The sequence below is a fragment of the Apostichopus japonicus genome, chromosome 12, assembly GCF_037975245.1.
Source record: "Apostichopus japonicus isolate 1M-3 chromosome 12, ASM3797524v1, whole genome shotgun sequence".
In the NCBI taxonomy this organism is placed as follows: domain Eukaryota; kingdom Metazoa; phylum Echinodermata; class Holothuroidea; order Aspidochirotida; family Stichopodidae; genus Apostichopus; species Apostichopus japonicus.
This window is the reverse complement of record NC_092572.1, coordinates 22020442-22037228: the sequence shown is the minus strand read 5'-3', so window position 1 is coordinate 22037228 and position 16787 is coordinate 22020442. Positions and strand designations below refer to the sequence as shown.

General features: G+C 34.8%; 1 protein-coding gene across 2 annotated transcripts; it reads left to right on the top strand.

Moving 5' to 3' along the window:
- The first annotated feature begins 167 nt into the window (after positions 1-167).
- Positions 168-16715, top strand: LOC139977101 (uncharacterized). Of its 2 annotated transcripts, XM_071986183.1 has the most exons (16): positions 168-316; positions 1364-2386; positions 2920-3231; positions 4780-5070; positions 5933-6238; positions 6890-6991; positions 7386-7425; positions 9289-9377; positions 9814-9996; positions 10912-11016; positions 11228-11400; positions 12095-12226; positions 12476-12590; positions 13167-13254; positions 13876-13993; positions 14832-16715. In XM_071986183.1, the coding sequence occupies exons 2-16, from the start codon at positions 2305-2307 to the stop codon at positions 14910-14912; spliced, it is 2217 nt and encodes a 738-aa protein (XP_071842284.1). In that variant the 5' UTR covers positions 168-316; positions 1364-2304; the 3' UTR covers positions 14913-16715. The 2 variants fall into 2 exon arrangements, with proteins under 2 accessions (XP_071842284.1, XP_071842285.1); XM_071986184.1 differs by lacking the exon at positions 6890-6991 and having other exon boundaries at positions 169-316.
- Positions 16716-16787: the final 72 nt, after the last annotated feature.

Here is a 16787-nt window from a genome sequence, read left to right as displayed (position 1 = left end):
ATCATTAGTGTGGATTATGTTACTAGTTTTATTAGAAATTGTCATAAATCAATTCTTTAGAATGAAGTGAAAGCAAAACGATACCATATTATTAACGTTATAACTGTTTATATATCATGTAATTGTTTGACCTACTACTAAAGTATTTTGATGTTTAATCGTGAAGAGTCATTCTATGATTTCAGAGCATACAATCATCTCCGTGTAGTGTGATCATAATACATTTTGTTTAGTTTACTTTACTTTTTATAAATTAAGGAAGATATGAAGCTGATAATTCTACCAGATATTCTCACAGTGCTGGTCTCTAATTCAGGTAAACTTTGAAATTTATAAGTTAATTAATTTATTGGTTAGGTTTGTATCGTTTGACTAAATGGTAAGATCTTGATACGTAATGTCTACCAAATATCCGTTACCGTCATATGTATATGTTTATTTATAAGCCAGAAGTAATGCAAATGCCACGATACTATTTATAATTGTGTATCTAAACTTATATGCCATAAATGATTATGACCTCTGACTATTCAATCACTAATTATTTGTAAAAGTCAAATTACTAAAAGTTTTAAAAGTTCCTTCACGCAGACTCAGCTGTCCTTCCACAAGTTACTTTACTAAATGCAATAGAAAGTCATTTAGTCAGGGTATTATAAGTCTACACGCTTAAAAATGATTTGAGTGTGACATTCAAATGCGCGTTGAAGTATGAACATATTTCGTGACCCTTATTTGACTTCTTGAGTTTATGTGGGGACAAGACTGGTGACCTTAATGTTAGATTGTAAGGTTTCATGCCTCTCCTATCGAGAAATACGTGAAGCAACTATCAATACCACTTCTGTAGCACCTCTGAGTTTACCTATTTGTAGAAATATGTATTGAACAATTCCACACAGCTATAGCTATCATAAAAATGCGAATCTCGCCGTTCAGATCTGTCTTAGTATAAGATATAGCATATCGTAAAATTTTTAATATTAAAATTAATAGTACTAAAATTAATATTAATTTTTTTATATATCGTAAAATATTTTTTAAATTAAAATAACATCATGTTCCCCTGAAAAGAAATCATATTTGAGTGTTGGATTGAGATGATTCATGTGTTAAATAATTACTTGTTGAAAATGGTGTTTGAAACATTCCGTATCATTTGTGTGTATGGATGGTTGATCTCATGTTGAGCTGCATGACTTGTTTTACCATCAGCATCTTCACAATGCTTCACTACATACTATTTGATGAATGCATGCGTGTGTTTTGCGGTGGTCGCTGCTTCCAATCATTGACTGATTTATTACTTTACTGATTACATTGATAATAATATAGTAAAACATTGAATTATTATTCATTACAGTGCAATGCATATATATTGTTCCTTACAATACTGACAACGTGGAAGGACGTTACTAAGCCCGGCTTCACGGTAACGGAAAAGGATTGAAAAAGTATGGGTCCTAACCATAACCCTATAACCTTAACAACCGCCAGCTCCTTCATCAGTAAACGAGAGCAATCACCAGCAATGGCGTAGCTAGGGAGGGGGAGGTCAAAGGAGGGCACGTGCCCCGGGCGCCGGGTTAAGGGGGCGCTGAAATTGGAGAATGAGAGTTTAAAAATAGGCACTTTTAGAAAAACATGACGAAATTGATGTATGTCATCAGGCATGAACATTTTCCAGTTACTAATAAGAATCTGAACTGAATGTAGTTGTTTTAATTAGCAAATTTATAGATTGTGATTTCTTTTCAGTCCATTTTGACCGTTTTCTCCTTTTTTTTTAAATTCTGTTCTGTATTCTGTAATGACAACATGTCACGGAAATTTCGGGTATTTCATTATACAGTACCAAGACAGTAGATTTTAAAAGGTGGAAATATCATAGGCGTAACGGCTGTAACGGCTTACTCGAAATAACTAACCAACATTTTTCACGCGCAATTTAATTTTCTTTCAGTAGTGGGGGTGGGGCGCAATTTTTTACTCTTGTACCCGGGCGCCAAAAGCTCTAGCTACGCCACTGATCACCAGGGGCCGTGACCGGCCATATTGACTCCTACACTAATACACCATGCACACAACACACACACACACACACACACAGACACACGTCAAACATGTTTCATTTCACTTTCGCAATATCAACATACAGTCATGTTTGCGATCACTTTTCATACATGATCAATTAATAAACGAACCAGGAAGTTAAATTAGTCCGCCATATTTACTACGACGAGAGTATGTACAATCACAGGTTAATACATAAGCATCCAGTTGTTGCCAGGGCGATAGAACAAGATGAAGATCAATTTATCAGCTACCTGTCCTTACAAGATCACTTCTGCCGTCTGGACTCTGGCGTGTTTTCTCATATTTGAAGGTAACCGCTTTGAAAAATGATAATCATGTTTTTTTTTAATTTTTCATCCGCACCTTTGCTTGTACGGTAGCGTTACTGCTGTTAATCTTTCTCTAACGAACATATATTAATACCTTGGGCTTTGTATAGCTACGTTAATTGTTTCTAATTAGGTGTTTGCAATCGACAATGATGGGTTTTCCTTTTGACCAATTGAATGTGTTATCGCTCTTTTTTTGTTGTGCAAATGCAGGTTAACTAACATTACCTTATTAATTAATTAAGCCTGCTTTCATCACGCGTGGGATAGATAGGCTTTGATGTTGACAGAAAGGATCTGAGAACATTTATCAAACAAGTATACCGTATATCGCATAAGTACCAATTAATTAACGCCCAAAAGAAGAAATATAAAATAACATATCGAATAAAAGGAACTACCAGGTCGTTCTAATGAGTTCGATGGTGAGAGACGGAAGCTAAAACAAACATATCAAAAATTGAATTAATGGAATGAATAAATGCAATGTTTTGATTATCTTCTCAAAAATTAGGCTGTCTTGGCATGAAAACACAGACAGAGGCAATCGGTAGTTGTGCAAAGCTAACATGCACGAATAACTTCACCGGAGAAGATGTGACTTCCTTGTGGTACTTCGAGAATGTAACCATAACTGATGCCGTCCATAGCCACACCAAGGAACCATATAACCAGGATGATCGGTACACATCAAAGCTATTAGACGATGGTAGATCTGCCTCATTGGAGATTACAAATGTTACAGTGGGTGACGTCGGCACGTATTCGTGTGTGATGTATACAGGATTACGGTTATGGAAAGAGTACATGTTCCTGCAAATTTACAGTAAGCAAATCATGGGGAATAGTCTGTTAAATATGCTTATCATGCCACTGTTAAGTACAGCAGTACATGCAGACCTATTCCGACAGAAACAACTGTAAATTAAACCACAAGGTGCATTTATTGTTTACATAACAAACATACATCCGTCAAATCACATATTCACATGCAAACTATCGGTTGTTGACAACTTAAATCGTTATAGTTTATATTGTAACGCTGGCCGACCCCAAGACGTCTCCCTTGTTTTCAATGAAGCACAGCCAGAGATGAATACAGTGGACATATATGTCTTTAAAGTTTTATTCGGTCTTATTCTGCACCTGATTTTCAATGTGATTTGCCTCAAAATATTAATGCAATCAAAGTACAGAATCGATGAACAAGCTAGCGTAAGGAAGGGACTAAGTACTAGAACAGACTAACACATTATCTGTTAGCTGAGTAAATGTATTCAATCTTGTCCTAACATACTAGTTCAGTACAATAATCGACGAAATTTAGACGCATTGAACCAATAGCGCGAAACGAACGCACCGCAACAATAACGCAAAACGTACCCACTGCGTCAAAAACGCAATGCAACATGTTTAAACTTAGTCTTGTTCAAGACCCCGGCAATCTGCTGTTACCTAGTCTGTTATAATTAAATATGAGTGCACTCTCACTTCCTCTTTCGAACATCTGCCAATACCAGAATGCAGTCACTACTTTATAAGCATTTATCCTCTACTAGAGAGAACGAGAGAATTCCCAAAATATTCAGACTTGCTTCTAGGACAGGTTGTACGATGAACACAGTACTGTTCATAGGTTGTGTGCATAGTTAAGTCAGCCTAGTCCTAAGATATTTTATGTAAAAACTTCGATTGAAGTAAATTCGTCACAAAGACTGATTCATGCCAGATCGTTCGTTTAATTAACTTGTCAATTATTTCTTATGGAGATAAAAGAAATTCTAAGAAAGCGAGACCTGTCAAACTAATGATAATAACTATAAGGGCTTAGTTATGTCAGTTACACACGCTACTACTCTTAAAATTAAATAAACATTACGATGGTCACGCCAAATACGTTTATCAATGATTTACGTACAACTACATTTTCAAAGGACTTACAGAAATTACTTTGTGGTGGACGTTAGCTGCAGACACTATCCGGAGACCCTCTGTCAACGTGCTTAGGTTATACATGCGTGAAAGTCACGAAAATGGTACTCTTGTTAGACAAAGAACTTGATGGGCTGCGCCTTGCGCATCACACAAGCCTTAACTGATAGAAAACAACATCTGCCTTTTATTGGCTATTTAACTGCACCGACAATTAAGATATCTATTTTTGGACTTCCGCCGTATCTAAGAGAAGACAAGATACAAACCAGTTGTACAAATTTATATCTAAGTTAAATTACTTTCATAAGTTTCTTTTGAAATGTGAACTTTGAGTTATCTTTATTACCCTATATGTTACTTTATATGATATATGTTGATGATAAACAGTAAATGTGTACATTGAAACTATCATATCTTGCAATATTGCTTCCTACAACAGGTCAGCCGGAGCTAAGAGCAAACAAGTCCATCTTAGAAAACGAGACGATAACAGCAGTTTGCTGTGTTGATGTTACTCCCATATGGACGATTGTTGAGTTGTCCTGGACTCTAGACGAAATTACATTCACACCTGTGGAGCATGATACACAGACTAACCTAAGTGACAGTGTATCGAGATTATGCAGCTTTGCATCGTTTCAAAGTGACCGCAAACAGCATAATAAAGACTTAGTTTGTGACGTGGAAGGTGGCCGGAAGGGAATGTCCAAACAGATTTTAAATGTTTGGTGTGAGTATATTTTTTACAGAACCTTCTCTTTTACAAGAACGGGTCCTCCACTGATTAATACTGGATACGTTAATTGTTAAGATTTATATTTGCTCTTCCTAATTTGAAATTGTCTAACCATATCACCCAATTTACATACATTACATGTACACATATTGTATATTGTGTGGTGAAGCATTGTAGAAATCCAAATAGGTGCACTTAAATGTCTCATTTTTAAGCTAGCTTATGTTACTATAATTTTAAAGGAATGTTATGAGTCAACTTTCTTGTAGATAACTCATTGCAGAATTGGAGATCTAATCGTCTTAGTAATCAATTTGATTTTACCAGTTTATATATACTTCATTGCAGCAACCCTGTGGATGTCTCCTTTTTTTAGTTAAATTTACCAGGAAAGATTTTTACTCCAATTGAATTTTCCTTTGGAAGTAAATATGGGGGGTTTTCAGCACTTTAAAATATCATGGCTATTAAAATTGTATCACGGGCTAACAGTACATCAAGATATATCACTAATGGTTCACATCAATAATATTCTTAGTTATGATTACGAATCACCGTATTATCACCCGACCCTAAATGCCTAACCCCACCAATCAACTCCTTACCATTATCCAAACACCAACACCTAACCACAACCCCTTATCTCAACCCCAATCCTATTGCCCTAATTTCCTTAGTATAATCCAAACCCTGACCAATGTTAATGTTGACTGTTTGAACAAGGATCTTGTCTTTACAGTATACCTGATGCCCATATGCAGCTTTTTCATCTGGTCAAGAAAACCAAACAATTTGATCCACTTTCAACCCCAGTCATCTTACATTGAGAATTTCATGTTTTGTTTTCCTTTAACAGATCCGGCTACCGTCCAAATGGTTACTCCATCCACTATAAATGTTGCGTATGATGCAGATATCCTGTTGGTTATCTGCAAAGTCGACGGTAATCCCCCACCAGATGTTTCCCTTCAGAAGTTAAATGATATGTTTGAATGGAAAACAATTGACATAAAACCTCTGAACAAGTCAAACCTTACAACTCAATTGTGGGAATTTCAGTTGCCAAGTAAAGACACCTACGTTAATGGAATGTACAGGTGTACAGCTAACAACGCCCTCGGTAATATTGTGGTGAGCAGTATCATCAGTGTAGAAAAGGATGGTAAGTTAATGTGATGTACTCAACCTCTTAAAAAAATTATTAACCGAAAAATATTTCATTTTCCAACAACCATAATGAAAAAATCCTTTATTTTATTGCGTATATCGATATAAGGAAAAACGGTCAACGGTTTATGCCAGGAAAGGATATTATGTAAGCATTGTAAGGGCACATTAATGAATTACTCGGTATTAACTTCTACTTCAACCGACAGCTCTTTAAATATGTATTTGGGATTTCTAATTTCTATTTCATACTACAATTCAAAATGCGCTGTTCAAATTATCGCATTTCCGATCCATTTCTAATCCGAAAAAAAATGTTACCATCCTCGTTTAAATGACGACTTTCCAAATTTGAATATTCCTTCAATCGATAGTTTGTGGGTTATGGCAGATCTAGCAATCCCGGGCCTGGGTTCGAATCCCGATAAAGGCTGGAAGATTTTCAACTGCTCTGGATTTTCCAACCTATTACCTACTTTTACAAAAATCATCAAATATGTGATGTCCCGTGATGGAGGGGAGGGGGAGGGTGGGTAATGTTTGTGTGGAAGCGGCGATGGGGAAGAGGGTGGCCTAATATTATTTTACTTCCCCGAAGAACATCATTGAATTGAACTTAACAGTTAATGTATTATTTTTCTGGCAGTAAGCTCGTCGATATTACGGAGTGATAGTTCCTGGATAATATATACCATCTCAGTGATTGCTACCTTCATCCTTGCTTTGCTTGTCACCATGTCAACTAAGAGCAAGTATCCATTTTTTTTTAATAACAGCTATATAATTGTTACACTTATGCGTTTAGACTTATCACATGTGTTTGCACTTCCTTATAAAATGGTCAACTAAAAGCAGTTTACTTTTAACAATCATTAATTAAATAATTAAGCCATCGTTACAAAAGTGCTTAGTTACTGAATGACACACTTAACAAAAGAGGATAATAAACCTTTTTATTTAAGGTTAGTTGCATAACGATGTATTCATTAAACCAATTTAGTTTTTCATAACGTGCGTAATGGTCACATTAATAAAGATGAAAATAATACACGGTGAACAAGTGAAGCTGTTACCGTCGTTGCATATGATTATGTTCACAATCAAGCATTTCGTTATTTAATCAATTTTTCATGTATTTTCAGAGAAATGTTTGTCGTGGTGCTCTAATCTAAGAGCAGTAAGGTAATGTATTTCTTTTTTCATTTTGATATACTCTTAATTTAACTTAATTTTCATCACCGTTTTCCCTTTTTTTTTTGCATTGATTATATTCCGTAATTAGTACATGTTTAATATCTTATCATTTATGATACATTGAATGACTACGAACGAATAACAATGAGGAAGGCATCGAAATATCTCAATGAAATAAAATATAAAACATCCAAGTAAGGATGGTTTCACCCGGCGTCGAACGATAAAGTGGACATGATGAACTATATAGATAAGACGACAATACTAACCATTTAAATGATAAATACTAGACAATGTCAGCTAGATCATTGAATAGCTACCACAAGTAGAACACATCACCGGCAGCACAGCTGCGAAATTGTACATGGTTTTGTTGGTCTTTCTTTCATTACTATATAACAAGTGATGCACCTTTGTATTTGTTGGTATTTCTTTCATTACTATATAACAAGTGATGCACATTTGATTGTGTAGGTCTTTCTTTCATTACTATATAACAAGTGATGCACATTTGATTTTGTAGGTCTCTCGTTCATTACTATATAACAAGTGATGCACATTTAATTTTGTAGGTCTTTCTTTCATTACTATATAACAAGTGATTCACATTTGATTTTGTAGGTTTTTCTTTCATTACTATATAACAAGTGATGCACATTTGATTGTGTAGGTCTCGCGTTCATAACTATATAACAAGTGATTCACATTTGATTTTGTAGGTCTCTCGTTCATTACTATATAACAAGTGATGCACATTTGATTTTGTAGGTTTTTCTTTCATTACTATATAACAAGTGATGCATATTTGATTGTGTAGGTCTCTCGTTCATTACTATATAACAAGTGATGCACATTTGATTTTGAAGGTTTTTCTTTCAATACTATATAACAAGTGATGCACATTTGATTTTGTAGGTCTTTCTTTCATTACTATATAACAAGTGATGCACATTTGATTTTGTAGGTTTTTCTTTCAATACTATATAACAAGTGATGCACATTTGATTTTGTAGGTCTTTCTTTCATTACTATATAACAAGTGATGCACATTTGATTTTGTAGGTCTTTCTTTCATTACTATATAACAAGTGATGCACATTTGATTTTGTAGGTCTTTCTTTCAATACTATATAACAAGTGAAGCACATTTGATTTTGTAGGTCTTTCTTTCATTACTATATAACAAGTAATGCACATTTGATTTTGTAGGTTTTTCTTTCAATACTATATAACAAGTAATGCAAATTTGATTGTGTAGGTTTTTCTTTCAATACTATATAACAAGTGATGCACCTTTGTATTTGTTGGTCTTTCTTTCATTACTATATAACAAGTGATGCACATTTGATTGTGTAGGTCTCGCGTTCATTACTATATAACAAGTGATGCACATTTGATTGTGTAGGTCTTTCTTTCATTACTATATAACAAGTGATGCACATTTGATTGTGTAGGATTTTCTTTCAATACCATATAACAAGTAATGCACATTTGATTGTGTAGGTTTTTCTTTCAATACTATATAACAAGTGATGCACCTTTGTATTTGTTGGTCTTTCTTTCATTACTATATAACAAGTGATGCACATTTGATTGTGTAGGTCTCGCGTTCATTACTATATAACAAGTGATGCACATTTGATTGTGTAGGTCTTTCTTTCATTACTATATAACAAGTGATGCACATTTGATTGTGTAGGTTTTTCTTTCATTACCATATAACAAGTAATGCACCTTTGTATTTGTTGGTCTTTCTTTCATTACTATATAGCAAGTATTTCACAATTGATTTTTTGGTCTTTCTTTCATACTATACAACAAGTGATGCAAATTTTCAACTCTTTTCGACAGGCGAGATCTTCCGCAAACCCCAGATTTTGCACTTCAACGTATCGATACTCTTGTAAATTCTTCGGAGACTGTTGAGAAAAATTATCTTGGTACGTATTATTGTTGTATGCGTGGTAATGTTCATTCGTTGTAGGATCTCGTTCATTGAATCAAATTAAACTCATTATAAAAAATAGTTGATTAGTTTTGCCTGAAAGGTAAAATCATTCCAGAAAATTTAAGTGAAAAACGCCACCACCCAAAGAAAAAAAAGAAATACGAACAGTGAAAAAGCTGTAGAAACATTTATAAAGCGTTCTTTCTGCATAGAATATAAAATATCAAGACAAACATGCTGCTTATAGTTATCCTATGCGTACTATGTCACCTATAAGCTTCCTCCTTATGCTGTTATGATTGCTTAACGTTGTAAAATCAGCAGTCCCCTGCATGGCAAATGTTTGATTATTTGGTCGTTTAGATTGGTTTATTATATATCCACATTCTCACTTCATGAGCTATCACTATTTCCATTTAATGATCCAGACATGTATGCAAGCATAGATGAAGAAGACCATACACAGGAGCCACACAAGCTGAAGAAATTCGACGGAGCGTATGTAACGTTTGTTGCACAACTGAACCCGGAAACAACGCGAGAGCGTTGGCTTGGAATATTAAATAAAGGGACTGTAACTGAAACCTATACACACATGAGGAGTTGTACAGGTATGTTCTGAGAACTTGCACCGTGTCATTATACGCACCGTTACTATATATGATTATTCATTCACCAGCTAATTCGGCTACGACATGCATCCTGTCGTAGTAGTGCGAGACAGTTAAATTATATGTACACAACTAAGCACGAAACTGAGACGGCGTGGAACTCTTTCTAATATGTAATTATTAACTATATACGACTATGTGCGTCGGCCCAATCCATATCCATTCCAATGAGACGCAATCCAGACTACCCGAGCCTCAGCTCCTTACAATATATATCTAAGACACTTAACAAAGAAAATGAAATAAAACTGTTAGCAAACTGCTTATCCACTAGAGAGCCTGTGTAATAGAATGTGTAAAAGTAAGTTGGCCTGACGTTTCGATCCTAGCAGGATCTTCTTCAGAGGCTAAATGACAAGTTACAGTAACAGAGGGGACAAAGGGGTTTTTTTGTCCCCTCTGTTACTGTAACTTGTCATTTAGCCTCTGAAGAAGATCCTGCTAGGATCGAAACGTCAGGCCAACTTACTTTTACACACTTAACAAAGAACACACAATTACACTAACACAATTACCAACATAACTGAGATGCATACAACTACAACAATACGTGAAAATTAACATATACAAAGAAAGTAACAATACGATGGTATGCCAACATCGCGTGGCTATAACAATAACATTACAACCAAGAGAATGGTGTGCAATCTTACTCTTACAGTAACTTACAATACAGTGTTAGCCTGGTTTTAATGACTTTATATATAGATTATACAACGATTACACACACTCGTACTACTGGTTGTATATTAAGACTTAAAGAATATGAAGTTATCTTAGCTATATGTTAAAGGGGATTGGCCTTAGTTTACAATGCAGACCGTCTGTTTTGTACTTGATATTTTTCTTTTACAGATGTTACAAAAGCTTCCGAGGAAACGGAATACTTCCTTCGACACATTGCCACCCTTCCCAAAAACGAAACTGTTGTCAAAACATTTGGAGTTTTTGAGAAGTCAGGTAGATTTTTGCTCTCATCATTTAAGTTCACCATCATCAGTGGTTGTAAGCATGATATTTTATCAACATTAATAATGCATGATGAAAATGTTGGTTCATTCATAAATGTATTCGAATATAGTTTGTGCATGATAAAATACAAGAAAATGACATTTCTATTACATTATGTAGTGTTAATATTGGTCAAAATTATTATTATTATATACTGCAGGTGTTACATACTGCTTGGAAGAATATATGGCTTTTGGCACCGTCAGAACATATCTTGAAATTACTTTTGGACAAAGCTTTCTCTACGGGAATGCAATGGAACCGGTACCGCAGCACTTTCTGACATTTGCATCTAACGTTATCGACGGCATGAAGTTTCTTCATCAGAATGGTGTAAGATATCTTAATATGGAAATAAATGAGTGTTTTTACATTCAGTATATCTTCGGGGTTGATACAAATTATTGCGTTATAATGTAAAGTATGGAGTCATGAAGATCGGTACATCGATCCATTTTCGCTAGAACCAGGTTCATAGAAGTGCCAAGTTCTTTCAAACTAGTCTTGTAAAAGTTGATCTATCGAATAATATTAAATATATGTGATGATGTCTTATTTTCCAACTGATCGGTTAATTTGTCATAAGGTGTATTGTCAATTACTTAAAGAACACACTGGTTTAGATTGCATCGAGCCAAATCTTATCAAATATGAATTACAGATAAACAAAACGTTTTAAACAGTTGGAAGTCTGGTGTTGGTTAATACATTGAGAGTGATGACGAAATAAAATCCTGCGAAATAACATCCTGATTTATAGTAGCAATATTCCAATAGTTGTAAAAAGTATCACATATGTGAGTGTTACTAAATTTATCTGGTAATCTGGTAATGTAAGTTGTATAGTCAAACTACTGTACATGTAAGAATTTTATTCCGGTTTTTATTTTCTTGATTTGTTTGTAAAATTACTTGAATTTCGTTGTGTACAAATATCCTTTGAGACATGCAACGTTTGTGTCTTCTAAAGCTTACTTGACTAATCATCTTTCAAATTTCTGGATTCTTTTTTTCATGAATCTTTCAGTGGATACATCCCGGATTAAGTACTGAGAAACTACTTATTTCTCAAACTGGAAACTCTTCCTTTTCTTGTAAACTTTATGACTTTTGTTACGTAATGTGTTCAAGAGGCAGACTTAAAGAGGAACTTGAAAAGGTAAGCTACTGCATGTATCAAAATTCGTGACTTAAGCTGCCTTATACAAATTCATTAAAATTTCTTGTTGCTTGATATGAAAAATTACTATGGAAACTCGACTTGTGTTTCGCTTTACGCTGCATGATATATACTCTTATAACTCTTATTATATTCGCCAGAAATATTTACTATTCGATTCAAAGTAAAACAAAAATTGCTATATTTTTTATCTAGTTTTCGTTTAATGAACTTCCTCTATTATTTTAGAATAATGGAATAGTTCATTTGAATATCCCACCGGAAGCGAAGCGAAAAGGAGAATATACACGAGAAAGCGATCTCTGGGCTGTTGGAGTTGTCCTGTGGGAAATATTTTCGTATGGTAAGTATTATTTTGCATTACCGTTCCTTTTACATAGAGGTATTAAATAATGCTTTTATGCAGAATATTTAGGATTTGTTTGTAAAGCTTTCTATAGTTGACATTTGTGTTGTCGTGTTTTTCTCAGTCTAGAAGATCGTAGATCGAATAAGACCGTACTATAATACCTACTAGTTGTACAATCTGCATCATGCACACATATGGAGAAAGCCATTATATTCTGACACATGTTTATTCTATACAATTGTTACGTTGTTATGATATTAACAGTAAAGGATTTAATACAAAACATGGTCAGAATACAAAATGGAAATATGCAGTGTTGTTGAGACTGAAAATTAACAATTCAATTTATTTCTTCACGATAAGTTTTTACTTAAGATGAACAGTAATACTATCTATTCAGAGCTTCTACTATGAAAACCATCTGAAAGTGGATAATATTTCTAACCTATTATAATTCACAATTTAATTAACACAATATTTGCATTAATCAATAGGGTTGTTTCATTATAGATGTTGACACATCAGTTCTGCGATCTTGCTATGTCTTTTTGTGCTCCTTTTTTATTGTAGGTGCTAAAATACCACAATATAAAGACATACTAAAACCAAAAGACGTTTTAGGAAAACTAACACGACCTGGCAATTGTCCTGGACAAATGTAAGTTAAAAATTGTCATCAACGATCAGTTTTCAGCTTAATAAGCTTTCGATATCATTATAATGCTCTGTTAATGGCTGACTCTAATTGTGGCTTTTGTACTATAATATTTCTATATTGTAAGTGTATTTCAAATTTTCAAAGAAACAGATGTGTACATGAAGGTACCAAAAAAGTCATTTATGTGCTTTATGTTTTAAGAATTTAAGCCTATAATGAATTATGCTTGCGTAAATGAGCTTGACAGGCCAACACGTTTGTACCACATATATATAGTTTATTAAAATATGTCCGGCATTGTGGTTAAGCTAACTTATTTGGTTGATGTAAGGACACACTTCAAAAAGTTAATGATAAACTTCCTTTTTTTTACTGGAAAAACGACAACACTACATAAACTACTATTGTTGGATTCACATGTGTTGTTCAAATTCCAAACACATACCATAGACTGTAGGTTTGTGTACGGCGCTGAAGATAGGTACTAATAAACGCATTTGGCATTGTTTACATTTCCAAACCATTATTAATTTTACCTAGTAGGATTCTAAAGACAACGATAACTTCAATAAACTTCAAATGATCTGTTTACAGCAATTCTTTTACTGATTCTTTTTATAGGTATGAAGCAATGTCACTTTGCTGGCAGTGGGATCAACAATCTCGTTTAAGCTTCGATGAGCTTAATGAATATTTACAAAGCACGACAGAGACTTACATGGCAACGACAAACCAACAGGTGCGATGTTAAACTAAGAATATACGTCAAGTACTTTTTAAGAAAAAGTCGCCCAGGAATGAACCTGGGCACGAAAACCTAACTACCGAACGACTGATCCGCTCTAAACCCCAGTCCCCTTGCATCGGAACTGTGACTGTGTGATCATCGTCGGGTGTGCATCACCATTCCCCTTGAAAGGGAACATGTACTACATATGATCTTAGCCAAAAGGCCGAGTAAAGTAGTTACACGCAAGTGACCAAAAGTAACGACGACTACCTATTATGAAACAATTCCACTTTGAAAACTTCACAAATGAGTTAACAACTTTTGAGAAAGTAAAAGCTATAGTTGTAACTGATAAATGTAACACAAATGTGCAACAAAGAGGCGAATGAGAAAAATGAAAGCAAGAAAAACATGAAAGTGCGAGAACAAAAGTTTTTGATCGTTCTGATTTTATATAGTGTAGTATTTTCCCTTGAAGTTAGTTAATCTCAAGACAACTAACTAAATTGAATTGATAAGTATGAACTACCATATATACATTACCATAACTTTGTAAGACATTGCTCGTCATCGCAAAGTACATGCAATAACGTTAAATGATATAATAAGGTCTTTTACTCAGCCTGTCAGCTGTAAAGGGTTCATGGGATGCACTGGCACCCAATGTCGCTAGGAACTGCATATGCATATTAACATATCTGAATTAATTTGGTTTGCCAAAGAAGTTATTTTATGCTTCATAGACATTAACAGTTTATTAAGATACATTTTTAATGTCATTTCCTCCAGATATGGTCTCTAAGAATTTTTTTTTTTTACATTTTCGTATTGGTTTGCTCTGTTTCAGGTTGACACACGTGCAGCAGCATCAGCAATGGAACCGCAACCTGACATCTATAACAAAGAAATCTATAAAGTATCAAATTAACACTAGCAATATGCACACGTAATTATCAATAAGGTACTGTTTGACCTTTGAGCCCTGACCTTTGACGTCATCAGCCTTGGGAAAATTACACTGATCTTACTGTTTAGTGCCATTGATTAGTCTGGAATATATTACATTAACTCTGTAAGCCCCTTATAGCCAACATGAAGATATCCTCCGATTTGAAATATATCCCTGGAAGACATTGACTCCTCTGGTCTCACGCTCGTTTAGAATAATTTGTTGTTTACTTGATCTTGAGCATAAAATTCTTCCAGAGCAATGTGAGTTTAGGACACATATGTTCCATCCAGATATTTACACTCGTGCAGCTGATATTTATTGGCTTCACTTTTGATTGGCTCTTTGGAGCTATGTGCTAATAAGTAGTCACACTTTGTGAGTAGAGTGGGGGAAATGGTTAATGATGCATCGTCGTATATAGCTTCACTCTAGTCTACACAGCAAGTGTATATCCCAATCGCACAGGCTCTTCAGAACTGGAATTATGTTCGAAAGAGAACGATCTTATAATCATTATTTTTATTTACCATACAAGGCTGTATATCATAATTTGATTGATCTTTTTATAATCCAACATTAATTAAGAGAAATAGATATAATAAACCAACATGAATTCAACGGGAACTATTAATCGTTTATTTAGATTGATTGGATCTGTTTTTTCTGTAGATTTCCAATCAACCCCTACTTTAATCGTACCTTCTTCCAACTGAATTAAGTACGAATTAACATAACAAAGGCCTAGCTGGAAGTCGTGACAGACTTATTCGTACCGATATGACAACTTTGTCTTTTGATTTCCTTTAATCAAGGACTATAATTAATACTCTGTCTGTTATCCTTAATGGGTTGTAGGGTTTCGGTTATATTACCATTTTGACGTGCATGTTACGGCCAAAATGTTGGGTTTTGATTATGTGACCTATCACTTGGATGAAACAATTCTCGTAGTCGGTGCTCAGATTTAAAAGCAGCACTTGGACACTTGTACTCCAAATCCCGAAAACAGTACTCGCACTGTGGTACTTGATAGCCAGAACCAATGTTCTGGTGAGAACTTAGAACACGCATAATATACTCGACTAGGAAACACATACTTCAATTGAACAGGTATACTTTGTTTATTCCCATTGATACATTCCCATTGATACAATCCATTTCAGCTGAATTTATCTTCAAGACCATTGCTTGCACTTTCCTGCAGTACGGGATGCAAAGGGGTGTGGGTCTTGGTTGACCTGCCTGCAAGGTACTGTTGTTCACTCCAGCAAAGGAAAAAACTGTGGATCGAGTAGCTCAGTTAATAGAGCACAATACTTCTTCTGAAGTGTAATTAAGTCTTCAAAAGTTTTAATTTCATCCAGTTTCAGTAGTTTCGATTCACCCGCATGTCACCTGAAATTAATAGGTCTACTTATAATTACATTCAGATGGAGAATTTCTTCCTTGACAAAAATGTGTACGCAAATGAAATAATGATGAACCTGGACACCTCCAGACAGGAGCGAAATATTAGACAAAGAACGGACCCACTTCCTTCCACGGGAATATCTGAATATCCAGGTTTTAGCGCGTTAATTAGAAGGAACACTGGGTAAAATAAACATTTTTTGCTAGCAAATTTACTCAAATTAACTGCCTTGCAAACAGTTTGCCTGTAAATAGAGAGAAGAGAAAGAGAGAGCGAGATAGAGGTGGCGCGCAAGAGAGGATTACGAGGAGGAACAGTTGTCCTTGTTTGGAAGGGAAGCTAAATTGTTGGGTGGTGGGGCAAGTGCCTCCATGTTGTTCAGTCCATGTTGACCGCTTTCTCTCTTTTTTTAATTCTGTTCTGTATTCTGTAATAACAAC

Bases quoted from the DNA above. Each gene is read 5' to 3' on its own strand.
- LOC139977101 (XM_071986183.1), top strand. From the start codon at position 2,305: ATGAAGATCAATTTATCAGCTACCTGTCCTTACAAGATCACTTCTGCC. The intron at 3,232-4,779 runs GTAAGCAAATCA...TTCCTACAACAG, and splicing joins CATGTTCCTGCAAATTTACA to GTCAGCCGGAGCTAAGAGCA. The intron at 12,591-13,166 runs GTAAGTATTATT...TTTTTATTGTAG, and splicing joins GTGGGAAATATTTTCGTATG to GTGCTAAAATACCACAATAT.